Source organism: Equus asinus, chromosome 2 (assembly GCF_041296235.1).
Source record: "Equus asinus isolate D_3611 breed Donkey chromosome 2, EquAss-T2T_v2, whole genome shotgun sequence".
Taxonomy (NCBI): Eukaryota; Metazoa; Chordata; class Mammalia; order Perissodactyla; family Equidae; genus Equus; species Equus asinus.
This window is the reverse complement of record NC_091791.1, coordinates 138,451,741-138,469,780: the sequence shown is the minus strand read 5'-3', so window position 1 is coordinate 138,469,780 and position 18,040 is coordinate 138,451,741. Positions and strand designations below refer to the sequence as shown.

Sequence of the window (18,040 nt, the reverse complement as noted above, 5' to 3'; positions counted from 1 at the left end):
ATGTGTGTACATAGGTATGTGTGTAATGAATTACATAAATTGTGGGAGGAGAAAAGGGATAGGCACAGAGCCACTGCAAGTGGAAGAAATCAGGAGCAGCACAGGAAGCAAACGGGTTTCCCCTATTAAGCTCTGCTCCAGCAGCAGAAGGCAGTCGCAGGCTCTCTGGGGTACCTCTCCAGGATAGCGCCTAAGGTGCAACACAAAGATGGGATCTCAGTTCAAGGAGACTAGGGGCTCAGGAATCATATTAGAGGCAGAAACATTTGTTATATGAGTTTTTCCACCTTGTGACGTGTAGATGATTTCTGTTTCATACAGGGTTGTACTTCTCTGGGCTTCCTGAAGCTTTGTTCTTTTCCTATCGCAGCTAAGGCCAGAACCCCTACCTGGGCTTACCTTGGATGGACTAGAAAGTCCCATTCCCATGGCCTGGCTAGGAGGAAGTAAGGGAGGAAGGCAGGGTAATTCCTACTAAATGTAGGGCTGTATTGTAGGGAGATGTGTAAGAGAGCACCACAAACTATTCGTGGGCTTATAAAACATCAAATCAAGCATTACTTATCTAATTGGCTACTGCATCTAATGCGAGACTGTACAACAACCGGGTCCTGGATAACCTCACCAAGTATTTGTCCCTGGACTGAACGCATGAAGCATCTTAAAAATATAAATCAACAGGTGCTCAGTAGTATACATATATGTAATTGAATTGTTTAACTTTGTATTTATGTGGTCAAACTCTGAACATACGGAATTGCATCAAGGTATTAAACTTCATTTTCACTAAAAAGGAATAAGTCACTCCTGTACAGAATTACATGTTATAGGTAAGAGACTATAATCAGTTTCTAAATTAAAAGGAAATCATTATCCTATAAAAAACAGAAAACCTTCAAAAATAGTTTTCAATAATTATTTTTAAGTTAGTTAAGAAAATTTTGCCTTAGGAAGTTATAAAAATCACTACTGACATTAAATTTAAACTGGAAATAGCCAACCAAAACTGCAGATAGAATGGCTTAAAACGCTCACAACTAACTTTTTCCTTTCTTTCACTATAGCAAATAGTTAACGACATTTATATATTTTCTCAGCCAAAGTTAACTAAGAATGTGCAAGGAATTCTCCTTTCTAAAAGGATCCTTCCAAACAGTAACATTAGGGTAGAGAACCGAAAGATAGAAACAACTCTGTTCACTGTAAATTATAAAAACTCCTCAGATTTGCAATCCAGCTACTTCTCAAAGGACTTGAGGGAATTTATAGCTTAACTTACTATAACACAGAAAGAAAAAAGGAACAGAAAATACCCATATGGTACACAAGTGATAGATGTTCTGGGGCACACATCTTGAGAAAATTACAGAACTCAGACAATAACTGTGACTCAAAGATTTTTGGCAGCAGGAAAGAAAAATACACTGTGTTTTTATTTCCTAAACATTCAGATTCACTTGGAGAGAACAAAATTTATTCTACAACTAAATTCAAACTGGAATTTCCTACATGCTATAAAGAATGAGCGACATGGTGAAGAGTATCTCTAGCCATGGCTTTACAAAAGTTTCGGATAGAGAAAAATCATTCAACTGGGATTTCTGGGAAGGATTCTAAAAAGAGAGTAATATTAATTATAACTCAATAAATACTGAGTTATGCAATACTTAGCAAAACACAATTTAGTCCTTAACATTTTATTGTACTTGTAATAAGGCACTACATTCACTAATTACTAACACCAGTTTTTGTATTTTTCTATATCCTACTTATCAATTTTTAATTGTATCATGATAATTTTACTGTATGTATTCTTCTGCAAATTGCCTCAAATATTTAATGAAATGAAACAGAATACATAAATAAAAATTACAAAAAAATATAACTTTGCTTTTCATAGGAACATAGGGATTTAACTATGTGGATGCCTTATTCATGCCCCTACTGGGCAAGCTAACAGAATTTTCTTTAGTTAACTTATAAACCTTACAAAAATAGAAACTTCCACTGACATAAAACTGGACTCAGTAGAGTATACAATTTTATCTACTCCTCCTATAGATACAGTTTTTGGAATGGTGTTGTGATTAACATGGCAAATGTGGACATCAGGTTGAAATACTGTACACTCAGTGAAATAGATTAATAATAAACAACCTAATGAAACATTTAATTTTGAAAAAGATCTTACCTTCTGTTGTGTCGTGGGACCTAGTGATTTAGGTGGAAAGGTACAAGGTATTCTTCCATGATGGATATGATATGGTAATAAGAGACTGGGATCTAATGGGACCCAGGGAACTGAGAGACTGGAAGGTACACCAGGAAGGCCGCAGTGTGTTTTATGCAAATTGTACGCTGTCCTAGTAACTTTCCCATCAGACGTCTTGTAGATCAGGAGTGAAGAATCTTCTGCTGCATGAGACAGCAAGTAGGAACCCTCCTGCAAGCTAAATCCACACAATGAAACTCAACTCATTGGCTTACTGTGTCAATTTCAACAGCATTTGTCTACTCATAATCACTTAGTAAAATTGAAAACAACTATGGGAATGGAACACCACCTCCAAAAATACTTCTATAATCAAGTGAGATTTAAGAAGTCTTTTTAACTATTTTCATGCCTTTTAGGCAACTAATTTTAATTCTTATTCCAAAGTTAAAGACATAAAATTATTTTCTTTTTACTGTTATTATCAGGCAATTTGTAAGTTTTCAATAATTTAATGGGAAACAAACAGTCTGCCTAATTCTCTATGGACAACATATATGAGGGTACATATATAGCATTCCTATACAGGGAATTTTAATTCAGTCAACAAACATTGCACCTACTTTGTATCTAGTAATAGATAGGTAAATAGAGACATAAAAGAGAATGTGACACATTCACTATAGAGTAGTTTAAAATAAAGTGGACGAAACAGTCAATGCACAATCACAACACAATATGAGGTGCTATGAGAGTAAAAGTAACAACAGCAGCTGATAGCTATTGAATGTCTCTCATGAGCTAACAATTGTTGTACTGCTTACAACTATTTTCTCATTAAATCCTCCACAACAAACCTTCAAGGCATAATACTAATTAACCCTATATTAGAGATAAACAGAAATTAGAGATGCTAAGCAATTTGCCCAAAGTTCTGAGTGCAGAGCTTAGATATAAACCCAGGTTGAACTCTACAGGCCATATCATTAATCATGATCTTCTACTGTCACAATAATCAGTTCTGTCAAACATCAAATCTACATTTTCCCTTTCCTGTTAGAAAGCTTTAAGGAATTCACTGTATCAACACAGCTATCAGGATATGATCAATATATTGTGCTTTCTTGGGATTTTACAATATTCTAGCTCAAAGGTGCCATGGAGAACATCAGTTCTTCCCCACAATATATCATTAAAAATAAAGATTAATCTATGGACAGCTAATCTTTGACAAACGAGCCAAGAACACACAGTGGAGAACAGAAAGTCTCTTCGATAAATGGTGTTGGGAAAACTGCACAGCCACATGCAAAAGAAATAAAGTAGACCATTATCTTACACCATACACAAAAATTAACTCAAAATGGATTAAAGACTTGAATGTAAGACCTGAAACAATAAACTCTTAGAAGAAAATACAGGCAGTATACTCTTTGACATCAGTCTTAGCAGTATCTTTTAGAATACCATCTCTACTCAGGCAAGGGAAAACAAAAGAAAAAATAAACAAATGGGACTATATCAGATTAAAAAGCTTTTGCAGAGCAAAGGAAACCACCAACAAAACGAAAAGATAATCCACCAACTGGGAAAAAATATTTGCAAATCATATATCCAACAAGAGGTTAATTTCCAAAATAAAGAACTCATACAACTCAACAACAAAAAAATGGACAACCTGATGCTCCCAAAATAGGCAGAGGATATGAACAGACATTTTTCCAAAGAAGATATACAGATGGCCCACAGGTACATGAAAAGATGCTCAACATCACTAATTACTAGGGAAATGCAAATCAAAACTACAATATCACCTCACACCCATCAGAATGGCTATAATTAACAAGACAAGATATAACAAGTGTTGGAGAGGATGTGGAGAAAAGGGAACTCACACACTGCTGGTGGGAATGCAAACTGGTGCAGTATTTTTTATTTCTCAAAAAAATAAAGACAGAAATACCATATGATTCAGCTATTCCACCACTGGGTATTTATTTAAAGAATACGAAATCAACAATTTAAAAAGATTTATGCAACCCTATGTTCATTGTGGCATTATTCACGATAGCCAAGACGTGGAAGCAACGTAAGTGCCAATTAATGGATGAATGGATAAAGAAGATGTGGTGTATATATATACAATGGAATACTATTCAGCCACAAAAAAGACAAAATTGTGCCATTTGCAACAATATTGATGGACTTTGAGGGTATTGTATTACGCTTAATGAAATAAGTCAGACAGAGAAAGACAAATACCCTATGATTTCACCCATATGTGGAAGATGAACACATAGATAAGGAGAGCAGATTAGTGGTTACCAGAGGGCAGGAGGTTACGGGGCGGGAGGAGGGCAAAAAGGGTAAAAGGGCACATCCGTATGGTGATGTATAAAAACTAGATTACTGGTGGTGAACAAAACGCAATCTATACAGAATCTGAAATATAATAGTGTACAACTGAAATTTACACAATGTTAAAAGTCAGTATGACCTCAACAAAATAAAAAAAAAAAAATAAAATAAGGACTAATCATACTTTAGTTACATGGATCTGCCTTGTACAAACCTGATTAGTTATGTTTTCATTAATTTTTTAAACAGAAAAGTAACAGATATTGACAAAGGAGGTTCAGAGAATTATTCTTAACCTCTAGAGAATTTTTTTCCCAATCACTTTTATATTTCCATATAAGGAAATGAACAATAATTGATTTGGTAATAGAAATAAATAACATTTCAAAGATTGAGCTTTTATCAATGAAAACCATAGATCTTAACTACCTTCACTAAAAATGAAGAAAGCTTTGGTTTACACAGAGAATTCACGGAGAACAAGACACTCCAAGGAACAGTATCTTAAAAGTGCCCTAGGAACGCCACGTACATGGATGGAGACAAACTACGGTAGGCAGAATAACGGCCTCCCAAAGACGCCAATGTCCTAGCCCTACAACCTGTGAATATGTTACATTACATGGCAAAGGGGAATTAAGATGGAATTAAGGTTCCTAATCAGCTGATTTTAAAATGGTAAGATTTTGCTGGACTATTTCAGTGGGCCACTGCAATCCTAAGAGTCCTTAAATGAGAAGAGGGAGGCAGAAGAGACTCAAAGTGAGATGTGACTGTGAAAGGGGTCAGAGAGAGGTGATGTGAGGACTCAACTTGCCTTTGAAACTCTGACGATGGAGGAAGAGGACCAAGAGCCAAGGAATGCAGGTGGCCTCTGGAATCCACAAAAGTCAAGGAAACAGACCATACCCAGAGCCTCTAGAAAAATACGTAGCCTTGCGGACACCTGGATTTTAGCCCGAGAAGACCTGTTAGACTTGACTTACAGAACTGCAAGATTATAAATTTGTGTTGTTTTACAACACTGATTTTGTGGTAATTTGTTACATCTGCAGTAGAAAACTAATACACAAACTAAGATATTTGATAATAAAATTTCAAAAAGCATTTGGCAAATTTCATGTGCAAGTGTGCTTTACATGAAGAACAGAATATATAAAATAAAAATCCTGGCACAAAATCATAGAATTGCACAACTGAAAAGTACCTAAAAAATTATTGAACTCAACACCATCATTTTATAAGCAAGGAAACTGATACCTAATTGCACAATAAGTTAAATAGGAGAGTTAGAACTCGGAGATTTTTGACTTTTAGTTCAGACTCTTGAATTGTTTTTTACTTTATCTTTTGGTAAGGGCATAACAGAAGAAATGCAAAAGTTCACATAACAAAACAGTTTGCTAAATGATCAGGTGGAGAATGTATATTCTAAGATTTGCCATGGACCCAAGGACTTCTGATCATCAGCTCTGTGTTGCTTGCTTATCCTGAAAATGTAAACAAATAGCCACGATAGGCTGGATATTGGTCCCTCAGGATGTCTACATCCTCATCTCCAGAACTTGTGGATGTTACCTCTAGTGGTTTTGCAGATGTGCTTAAGAATGCCATGTGACAACAGAAGCAGAGATCTGAGTGATGCACTTTGAAGATGGAGGAAGGGGCCACAAGTCAAGGAATACAGGTAGCCACTAGCTGAAAACCAAGGCAAGGAAATGATTGTCCCCTCAGAGCCTTCAAAATGAACCAGCCCTGCTGACACGAGTTTAGTCCAGTGAAAACGTTTTCAGATTTCTGACCTCTAGAACTATGAGAGAATAAATTTGTTTTGTTTTAAGCTACTAAGTTTGTGAGAATTTCTTACAGTGGCAACAGGAAATCAATACAATAGCCTTATAGAAAAATGTAATTGCAAGCTCATTAAAGCCAGATACTATTATATTATCTTTTTATTTACATTTTCACAATTTCAACTTTGACACAATAGGATAAGTCTTGCATTTCTAGGTTACTTTCTATCCATCCCTAGCAGCATATATTCAAAGATCCTATTAATTTTCACCCAAGAAAACCAGACATTTCAATGCAAAGTATCCAAAAAATACTTACCTACTTAATTTTTTCAGAATGTGTTGGAGGATGTTAAACAAACTTGAAATCCTATTAAACAGAGGAAATTCAAGTAAAATGAAATGACAAAAAATACTCTTAACAATTACAGCTCCTCAGGAAGAGAAACGCCCTTAATAACAAAAGAAAACAACAGAGTAATGTCTCAATGAGCGTTTACAATCCTGAGAACTAAGAGTCTGTGACTGTCCTTTCCGTCCCTGAAAAGCCGTGTAATGTATGCTCCTCAGACCTCTAAGACAGCGGGCCACTCTCCTGCTCTAGCCTCCTTTGTCTTCAGTAGAAAGATTGGTGCCACTGCTATTATATTTAATTTAGAGATGGAGATGATTAGTATAGATGGATCACAAATTGGGTCAGGGGAAGCCTCAATATATAAAAGAATTAAAAGTCTTGAAAATAAATGACTTAAACTTAACCGATATTTAGAGATAAAGGAAAATTAGAGATCATATCAATAAGTTTAATTCCCACAACAACAAAGCAAACTTTCTTACTTGAGTGCTGGAAGTTTTTCTTTTAATTCTTCTGAAGTAATTTCTTCCAGCAGGAAAAGCTTTGAAGTAAATGCATCAATATGTCCTAAAATAAAATATCAAACTTAACAAGAGCAATTGCAGTATTTAAAAAACAAAAAAACAGGTTATCCAGTCTCTTTAAAGATGTTTTTACAAAACTGTAATAACTGTAAAGGAACTTTACATTCTCAAAAGAAATGCACATTTTATTAAGTTTATTAAGTGAAGCTGTATTTTAAAATGACATAAAAAGTCAGATTATAAAAGAAATATGTATTAATTCTACAATACTTGATGAATGTGGAAAAGTTTACACACGTCCACACCAAAAAAATCATCTCTAAGCCCACAATTAAGACTACCAACTGTTAGGGGCCGGTCTGGTGGCGGAGCAGTTAAGTTAGCACGTTCTGCTTCGGCGGCCTGGGGTTCCCCGGTTCAGATCCCGGGTGTGGACATGGCACTGCCTGGCAAGCCATACTGTGGAAGGCGTCCCACACATAAAGTAGAGGAAGATGGGCACAGATGTTAGCTCAGGGCCAGTCTTCCTCAGCAAAAAGAGGAGGATTGGCAGCAGTTAGCTCAGGGCTAATCTTCCTCAAAAAAAAAAAAAAAGCAAACACATAAGAACAACAACTGTTAAAATATTAGTGTTTCTATTCTCTGCATAAAGCTGTATTCTTATGAAGATTAAATTTTTAGAGGAATATATAACTATTATCAAGGTGAGCGGATAAAGTCCAATTTGTAGTTTGGGCACGCTCTACACATCTAGATATACTTGGTTCTCAAGACAAAAATTAGTATAAAAATCTGCTTAATTATTCACAATAGCCAAGAAATGGAAACAACCTAAGTGCTCATCAACAGATGAATGGAAAAAGATGCAGTATATATACAATGCAATATTATTCCACCCTGAGAAAGAAGGGAGCCCTGTTATTTACAATATAGATGCCTTGAGAGCTGGCACAGATGTTAGCTCAGGACCACCTTCCGCACCAAAAGAAAAAAACGAAAAAGTATACATATGTGAGGTGATGGACATGTTTGTTAACTAGATGGAACAAATTCTTTCACAATGAATATGTATGTCAAATTATCATGATGTACATTTTAAAATCTTTTTTTTTTAAGATTTTAAAATTTTTCCTTTTTCTCCCCAAAGTGCTCCTCCCCGGTACATATTTGTGTATTTTTTAGTTGTGGGTCCTTCTACTTGTGGCATGTGGGATGCCGCCTCAGCATGACTTGACGAGCGGTGCCATGTCTGCGCCCAGGATTCGAACCGGCAAAACCCCGGGTTGCTGAAGTACAGCACTCAAACTTAACCACTCGGCCACCAGTCTGCTCAAAGTCTCTCTTTCTTACAAATATGACATAATTCTAGAATTGTAAAAAACAAAACAGCCAATTCTCAAAACGACTCTTCTATTTAAAAACAACATATATGTTCTACAACAAAATAGGCTGAGATACAACACTGAAGGCTTGCAATGTAACAAGGAAGAGTGGTAACAAAGACAGCCCTGAGTTAAACGTTATATAATCAAGTCAACACAAAAATCATGTCATTGTACCATAGTTAAAAATATCAATTAGCATGATAATAGTATAACACTCACCAATGCTGAAAATACTAATACCTGGAAAGCTGACATCAATCACTGGGACGACAAAAAAAAATGCACATAATATCTCATTTTCATATCTAGCCCTCTTTCATTTGCTTTGTGCTCATAAAACGAATTAGAAAAACTTTTTACCAAATGCTTTTCTTTTAAGACAACAAATCCCTTTTCCCACACCCACGTATTTCCTATAACAAGTTTGAGTTTCACCTCTGCATTTCTAACACTCATTACACAGTGACATTTCAAACAAGATATTTTAATGGTTTAATAACTGCAGAAAGGAAATATTAAGTACAATAAAATATTTTTAGACATTTATTAAATATGTCTATTAGGAAACCCACAGTTCTTACCTTTTTAAAGAAATCTCAACGAAAAGTATGTTATAGTATATGTCAAATATGGTCAGTGAAAAATAACTATACAGAGAATACCATACTAAGCACTATGAGGGCCGACCTCCTCAAGGAGTTTACAATTCTCTCAACAGTGGAGCATTTTAATCTGCGGGCCTCCAATGAGTTATGTGTGCTTGAGATATTCATCTCCTCAGCCCTTGGGGCAGCTGAGCAAGGCCTGGGATGGCAAGAGCTTCCTGGCCACTGCCCTGCAGCCATGAGCAATCTCTCGTACATCACAGCCCGCTATCCAAATGTTTTCTGTGTGTGTCAAGCTTGGGAAGCACTGCTTAATATGGTACAAATAAAGACTTTATATAACACAAATAAAGCCTATTTATATACACGCATTCCTTCATACATATATACATACACATACACATCGGCAGTCTTTGCTTTGAATGCAGTGTGGGGTGACAAAAATAGTCATACAAGCCAAAACTGTGCAAATTTTAATAATGGGAAAAATGACTATTGTTTCATTACCTTTAAAATTTTTTGTCAAAACATAAATTCTCCATCAATTATAAAGGTATGAGGAAATGAAAAAAAGTAAAACTAATATTTATTTAGTACACTAATTTAAAACATTAAAAACATCGAGAATTAAAGTGTTTTCTCTCTTCATAAAAAATTTATCAAGAGCAGTTTCAACAGTGCTTGTCGCCTTCTTCTGGTAGTTTATGATAGGAAGCATCTTTTCTATGCCATGGAGAATTGTCATACTCTTTCTAAGTTAGGATCAGCTTCCAACACTGTATCCTCTGTGCTTTCAATGTATGAAATTTCTCCAAGAGTTCCTTTAATGTAAAACCTTACGTCAGTGTCACTTCTTCATCCTTTATGTCACAACCACTTTCCTCATTTATGTCAATAAGTTCGCCTTCACTAAGTTCCTCTGGTGGCATTATCAAGAGTCTCTTGAACAGCCAAAGTGTCAACATTTCAGCTGTCAGCTATTTCTTCTCTAACTCCATTTATGTTCAATTTGAATCTCACTTCCAGCAGTCTCACTTTCTGTGTCTCTGCTGTGCTTTAATCTTTGTCGGTCAATTCCCTCTTTTGATGATCCACTTCTGCAAAATGCCACATGAGTTTATCACTGGGACACAAGGAGGGAACATGACTACACTTAGCTTTCTGTGCATGAACTCAGGAACAGGTGCACAGCGACCAACCACTGACAGACTTTGAAAGAGGCGACAAGATTGGTCACTAGTCATGATGCGCATTCGTTACTTATGTAGTGATTTGTGGACTGAAGAGCAAGCAGTGAAGTTTGTATTTTATACAATTACAGAGAACATACCATCAGAACTGAAATTTGTGTACATCAGAAACGTGCAAAGCAAGCGCTGCCTGTATGTCAACTATATAAAATTGATATACATTTGAGAATTGCAAGGTAGATACAGCAGTCATGATAAGATTATTTTGGGAATTTTATTTAAGGAGTACATCTTAATGTTTTTGTGGGGCAGGAGGATAAAAAGAATAGTGCATTCTAGGGGAAGAGCAGAACATACTGATGGCAAAGCAAAGCAGACCAACAAAAAACAAGTACACTTATTCTACCTGAAAAAGAGACTATGAACTACGTAAGCGGTTCTCAAAGTGTTGTCCCTGGACTAGAAGCATCAGCATCACCTGAGAACATGTTAGAAATGATAAGTCTTAGGTCCCAAAACAGACCTACCATCTAAGACACTCCAGGGTTAGGGCCAGCAACCTTCACTCTAACGAGCCCTACAAGTGATTCATTTTTTCTGTGTGAGGAAGAGTTTCCCTGAGCTAACATCTGTTGCAAATCTTCCTTTTTGCTGAGGAAGATTTAACCTAAGCTAACAGCTGTGACAGTCTTCCTCTATCTTGTTTGTGGGTCGCCACCACAACATGGTCACCAATGAGTGGTGTAGGTCCATGCCTGGGAATTGACCCCAGGCCACCGAAGCAGAGCGTGCTGAACTTAACCACTAGGTCATGGGGCTGGCCCCCTACAAGTGATTCTGATGCACAACCAACTTTGAGAATTGCTAAACTCATGTCCTATAAACCAATACGCTCTTCAGTTAAAGAAAACACTTAAGATCTTATATCGCTTGTGACTTGTAAGATAAGCTTTATCTGAATCTCTCAATCACACAGGTAAACTCTACCCTCACTGTTAACGCCCAAAACATCTAATGCACTGGTCCCCAATTTTGATTTCTGAGGAGAAATCATCTTAAATTTCCTTGAAATCTTGAGATTTTAGGGCTGGAAGGGAAACCTGACAATGAAATGGTTAAGTTAAATGGAGGAGTGGTCAGCAACGGTTGAGTGAGGAAAACTCAGGCCACAACAGAGAAAAGACTATGGTGTAAAGTGCACGGGAAAGAGAATATGAGCACTTGGAAATCTTCTGGGTAAAATTTTAAGACTCTAATTTCTAAGACGCAATAAATCATTTGTCTTAAGTTACACTGATTAATATTGTCACACGTACAATACTTCACTTTTGCTACATCAGACACTCCCCACTCCCCAAATTCTTCCCTAGCTCTTTTTAGTTTTATGCGAAAGTTATTAATACTTAAAAATTGTGAACAAATTCTGGTCCTGCCACTGATTAACTCAGCATTTATGAGTAAGTGCTTAATCATTCTGAGCTTTACTTTTCTCTTTTTCTTAGAGCAGTGGTCTATGCACATTAAAAACTGTTCATTAATAGCAATTAACACAGACCAAAAATTTCTGGAAGAACGAAATACAAGCATACCTCGTTTTACTGCGCTTTGCGCTTCGCATTTCAAAGACACCGCGTTTTCTAGAAATTCAAAGCATAGTGGAAACAGCAAGAGAACTAGAATTAGACGTGGAACCTAAAGATGTGACTGAATTGCTGAATCTCATGATAAAACTTTAACAGATAAGGAGTTGCTTCCTATGGAGGAGCAAAGAAAGTGGTTTCTTGAGATGGAATCTACTCCTGGTGAAGATAGTGTGAAGAGTGTTGAAATGACAACAAAGATTTAGAATATTACATAAATTTAGTTGATAAAGAAGTGGCAGGGTTTGAGAGGATCGACTCCGATTTTGAAAGAAGTTCTATTGTGGGTAAAATGCTATCAAACTGCATCACTTGCTACAGAGAAATCCTTTGTAAAAGGAAGAGTCAATTGATGTGGCAAAATTCACTGTTATCTTATTTTAAGAAATTGCTACAGTCACCCCAGCCTTCATCAACCACCACCCTGATTAGTCAGCTGCCATCGATACTGAGTCAACACCCTTCCCCAGCACAAATATCATGACTCACTGAAGGCTGAGATGATGGTCAACATTTTTTAGGAAGAAAGTTTTCTTTTTTTTAAAGATTTCATTTTTCCTTTTTCTCCCCAAAGCCCCCTGGCACACAGTTGTGACTTTTTAGTTGTGGATCCTTCTAGCTGTGGCACGTGGGATGCTACCTCAGCATGTCCTGATGAGCAGTGCCATGTCCACGCCCAGGATTTGAACCGGCGAAACCCTGGGCCACCATAGCGGAGTGCACGAACTTAACCACTTGGCCACAGGGCCGGCCCCAAGAATAAAGCATTTTTTTAAGTAAGGTATGGATATTGGTTTTTTTAGACAAGGCGATCGCACACTTAACACAGACTACAGTATAGTGTAAACATAACTTTTTTATACATACTGGGAAACCAAAAAATTCATGTGACTGTATTGCACTATTTGCTTTATTGTAGTGGGCTGGAACTGAACTGCAGCTCTGAGGTATGCCTGTGATACGCAATACATGAGTAACTATGCTTCGTTGTTTTGAAAAACCTTGTTTTAATACTGTGTGATACAACTATTTGAAGGATGGACTGAAAGTTCATTTTGCTATAGATTATAATGGCTGTCATAGCTAAAACTGCTACCCATAATGATACATAGACCCAACTGGAGCGAGTGCCTCCTTGCTGGGCTAAAGAATGACGCTGATTGTTTTTAACACCACACACCAATTACACAAGGGTTTCTGCTCAAATTCTACTAGTGAATGTCCACTTTCCCTGATGTTAAATCAGTTTTTCTTACAAATTTTAGATAGGAGCTACATTCCTATCCTTGAGGCTCTTTGGGAAACTTCAAAAGAGATTTTTTTCTAATCTAAGTCTTGAAAGTATAAATATACAGAAGTTTTGTTTTTGCTTTAAATAAGTGACATCTTTCATTTTTGGCAACAAAATCATACTTAACATACCCGAGGATGGTGTATGGTACAACTCTGGGGGAAGCCATTCATATGGAATGGATTGAGCACACCATCTCCCTGGAGGTGTGCAATGTGGAGATAATGAGGATACTTTCCACATTATATGTGACAGGACTCCATGACAACATCCAAGAGAGAGTACCAGTTGTCAATCCACATACTTAATATGAATAATGTTTACTTTCTAATATCTTTAGAGAAAAAATATATAAGAGTTATAATATTTTCTTCCTGCATCCCAATGGTTTGGATGCAGGACAGTATACATCTAGGGATAATAAAAAGAATAAAGTATCTAAATTCAATGGTTTGTTTTCTACCATTTCCCTTCTCTCCTTGACTTTTACTGTTCTTTTAACCAATTATCAAAGCCAACTTCATTCATTCTAAAAATATTTATTGAGTACCTCCATGTGCCAAGTGCTGTTTTGGGTGCTTGGGATATATCAATAAACAAAAGACAGAAAAACAGCCAATAAATATCATAAATAATTAAATTACATAATCTTTTAGTGGCAAAAGAAAAGGGGTTGGGAATATATTTCTGTGGGTAAAGGGTAAAGGAGTCAACCACCAGAGGAAGAAATCCAGCAATGTAAGCCTGGCACTTGGGGCTGCTTTTCTCCTAGGAGTGTCTGTTAAATCTGGAAAAAAGAATTGAGACTCAGGCTAAAAAATGGACTGGAGCTTTCAATAGTCCTTCAGGATTAGAGGAACAAAAACTGGAGTTCAAGGTCTATCACTGAGATAAACACTTAAGCTCTGAGTTGGGACCCTGTGTCAGGGGTCCCCCAGGCTTGGTGATTCTCTAAGGGGACTCAGAGGAGTCAGCATACAGCTGTACTCATGGATAAAATTTATTACAGCAACAGGATACAGAGCAAAAGGGAAATCAGCAAAAGGCAAAGGCATGTGGGGTGACGGCCAGAGGAAACCAGGTGTAATCTTCAAGAATCCTCTCCTGAGTTTCTGCTTGGGAAGATGACAAAGTTCTGGAAATGGACAGTGGTGATGGCTGCAAAACCCTGTGAACGTACTTAATGCTACTGATTTATATACTAAAAAATGTACACTGAATCATACATTAAAATGGGTAAAATGATAAATTTTATGTCGTGTATATTTTACCACAATTAAAAAAGTCACACAGGATACACTTAATTCCTCCAGCAACAAAAAGGAATTATACCTCTTCTCTGTATAACAGAGAAGCTCATCAGATACCCAGCACTCAAGGTTTTTATTGGGGGCTCATCAGTGTAGACACCCTCTGCCTAGCACATACAAAAATTCCAGACTTTCAGAAGGAAAATAGATGTTCAGAATAAAACGTACCTTGTTTGTACAAACATTGTAGGCACAATCAGCCCTTCTTAGCAGCTGAAGAAAGTCATCTATCAGTGTGGGGAACTGTCTGGCGCCCAAGTTCCCAGACACCAGCCAACGGCCGCCTTGCGAGCAGGCCTTTCCAATGACAGGCAATGTCAGTTGGCTCTGTTAACTCTTATCTGCACAGACCCTGAATGGCGACACCCTAGCAATAAGTGAGTGGCCTTTCTAGGGTCCAAAGTCAAGCTTCAAGTCATCTAAATCCCTGTAACTGGATTCAGGTAAACCAGTATTGCTAGTGTGGCAGGCCACTTGTCAAAAGCAAATAAAAGAAATCATGTCTAGAGAAAGGTAACATTTTAACTCTCACGTTACCTCAACAAGTTTTCATGTCTGCTATCTGGCCCTTGATAAACAACAGCCTGACATACAACTTAACAACATGGGATAACAAAAAAGGGGGGAAACGTGTTATGGGATGAATTGTGTGCCCCCCCAAAAGATATGTTGAAGCCCCTACTCCCAGTATCTCAGAATATAACTTTCCTTGGAAACAGGATTCTTGCAGATGTGATTAGTTAAGATAAGGTCACAGTGGAGTAGGGTGGGCCTTTGATCCAATATGACCGGTGTCCTTATAAGAAGAGAGACACACACAAGAAGATGCTACATGATGACAGAGGCAAAGATGAGAGTGATGTATCTAAAAGCCAAGGATGCCAAGGATTGCTGGCAAACACCAGAAGGCAGAAGAGGCAAGGAAGGGCTCTCCTACAGGTTTCAGGGGGAGCATGGTCCTGTGACACTCTGATTTTGGATTTCTAGGCTCCAGAACTGTGAGACAATGATCTCTGTTGTTCTAAGCCCCCAGCCTGTGGTACTTTGTTACAGTAGCCCTAGGAAACTGATACACAAAAGATAAAGAAACGACCAATGAGGAACCTAGACAACAGAGGTACCAGACACAGACCTTAAAATAATTTTGCCTAATATGCTTAAGAAATGACAAGATTGAGAATTTCTGTAGAAAACTATAACCTATAAAAAAGAACCAAATGTAAAATCTAGAACTGAAAAATACAAAAATTGAAATTAAGCACTCAGATGACAAGTTAAACAGTATATTAGAGACAGCTGAAGAGAGCATTAGTAAACTAGGAGGAAATATCAAGAATGATGCATGAAGAGTCAAAAGGCAGGTAAATACCGAAAAGAATGTAAGGGACATTATGGATACGGTAAGATGTAACATATCGCAACTGAAATCCCAGAGGAGGAGGGTAGAATGAGGAAGAAGTGATGCTTGGTGAGATAATAACTGACAGTTCTCCAAAACTGTTGAAAATCATCAAACCACATATTCAAAGGGCAATATGAACCCCCAAAGGAATACTTACAACAAAAACCTATCCTGGGCACACCATAGGAAAATTGTTGAGAACCAGCGAGAAAGATAAAATTTAAAGTCTGCCAGTGAAAAGAGACATATTACTTTCAAAGGAACAAAAATAAGATTTCCAACTGACTTTTCAACAGAAACAAAAGCAGCCAGGAAACAATGAAATGTTTATCCTTCAAGAACAGAGATAAAATTAAAAAAATACATTACCAGATGAATAAAAACTGCGAGGCTTTCTCACTAGTAGATCTGTAATAGAGATAATACTAAAGGGTATTCTTCAGGCAGAGGAAAATGATACTAGTTAGAATCTTAGAGATGTGGTAAGAAAAGCATTAAAATGGTAAACATACGGGTAAATGTAAACGAATATTGAATGTATACACTAACAATAATGTATAGAAGAATAAAATACTATTGCCTGAGATGAGGCTAACTGATTAACGGGGATAAGTCAGGGATGCATGTTATAATCACTGGAGTAGCACTGTCCAGTTGGACTTTTTGTGATGATGGAAATATCTGCACTTTCCAATATGGTAACCAGAAGTGGCTACGGAGCACTTGAAATATGACTGGTATGACTGAGAAACTCAATTTTAAATTTTACTTTATTTTAATAAATTTAAATAGTCACCTGTGGCTAGAAGCCACTGCATTAGACAAGACAGCTCTAGAGTGACCATAAAAAGCATAGTAAAAGAGTGTATAATTATGTTAACATACAATTATCCTGTTAATAAAGGGAAAAAAATGAAAAAAAAAGAGACTATTCAAATCACAAGAAGACCTAAGAGAAAAAAGTCCCTGAATGGATGAGTCAAATAGAAAACATATATTAAAATGGTAGACATAGACCCAAATTTATTAATACTCTGTAGTAATTACTACAGCTAACACAGACATTAAAAGATCAAAAGAGGATATTATAAAGACCTTTATGCTGATAATTTTGAAAATTTAAACAAAATAAATTTCTCAAACACATACCCCACAAGTTACCAAAACTGATGCAAGAAATCAAATATTTGAATGGTTTTAAAACCAACCAAAAAATTGAATGAATAAGTAGAACCTTCTTCTTTAGGCCCACACACTTCACAGGTAAATTTTATCACACATTTAAGGAAGAAATAACACCAATTTTATAGAAATTCTATCGGATAACACAAAAAAAAGGAAATACATCTCAACTCATTTTATGATATACACATAACCTTAATTCCTATACCTGGCAGGGAAAATTATAGGCCAATCTCATTCATAAACACAGGTGGCAAAATTAGTATTAACAAACTAAATCCACCAATATATAAAAAAATTAATATATCATGACCAAGCTGGGTCTATGCTAAGAACACAGGCTGGATTAACATTTTTAAATTACTTAATATGACGTATCACATTAACAGAATAAAAGAGAGAAGTCATACCATCATATCAATAAATGCATAGAAAATATTTGATAAAGAGTTTTTACCCATTCATGATTAAAATTCTTAAACTAGGCATAGAAAGAAATTTCTTTATTCTAATAAATGTTATCTACAAAAACCTATACAAAATAAAAACACAACGGTAAAATTTTGAAAACTTTCCCTTTCAAGATTAGAAACAAGGCAAGGATGTTCATTATTCATTCTCTATTCAAGTCCTACACAATGAAGGCAAGGAAAAAAAAGGTATAAAGATTGGAAAGAAGAAATAAAATGGTCACTATTTGCAGAGAACATGACTGCTTACTTAGAAAATCTAAATTAGTAGAATGAAAAAGTGAGTTTAACAACACTGCTAGATAAAAGATTAATTAAAAAAT

The 18,040-nt window shown here is 36.4% G+C and overlaps 1 protein-coding gene across 9 annotated transcripts in view; it reads right to left on the bottom strand.

Annotated features, from left to right (window-relative positions):
* The window catches only part of ICE2 (interactor of little elongation complex ELL subunit 2), a 65,142-nt gene that overhangs the window by 2,290 nt on the left and 44,812 nt on the right, over positions 1–18,040 (bottom strand). For 4 of the 9 annotated variants that reach the window (XM_044764777.2, XM_014851034.3, XM_070500614.1 and 1 more), the window contains 3 exons: positions 7,201–7,285; positions 6,683–6,733; positions 2,192–2,450 (listed from right to left, as the gene is read on the bottom strand). In XM_044764777.2, the coding sequence (XP_044620712.2) occupies positions 2,192–2,450; positions 6,683–6,733; positions 7,201–7,285 (395 nt within the window). Of the gene's footprint in view, positions 1–2,191; positions 2,451–6,682; positions 6,734–7,200; positions 7,286–9,098; positions 10,356–11,443; positions 12,060–18,040 lie in introns of those variants that run through there. The other 5 variants (XM_070500623.1, XM_070500619.1, XM_070500601.1 and 2 more) reach the window with 5 other exon arrangements.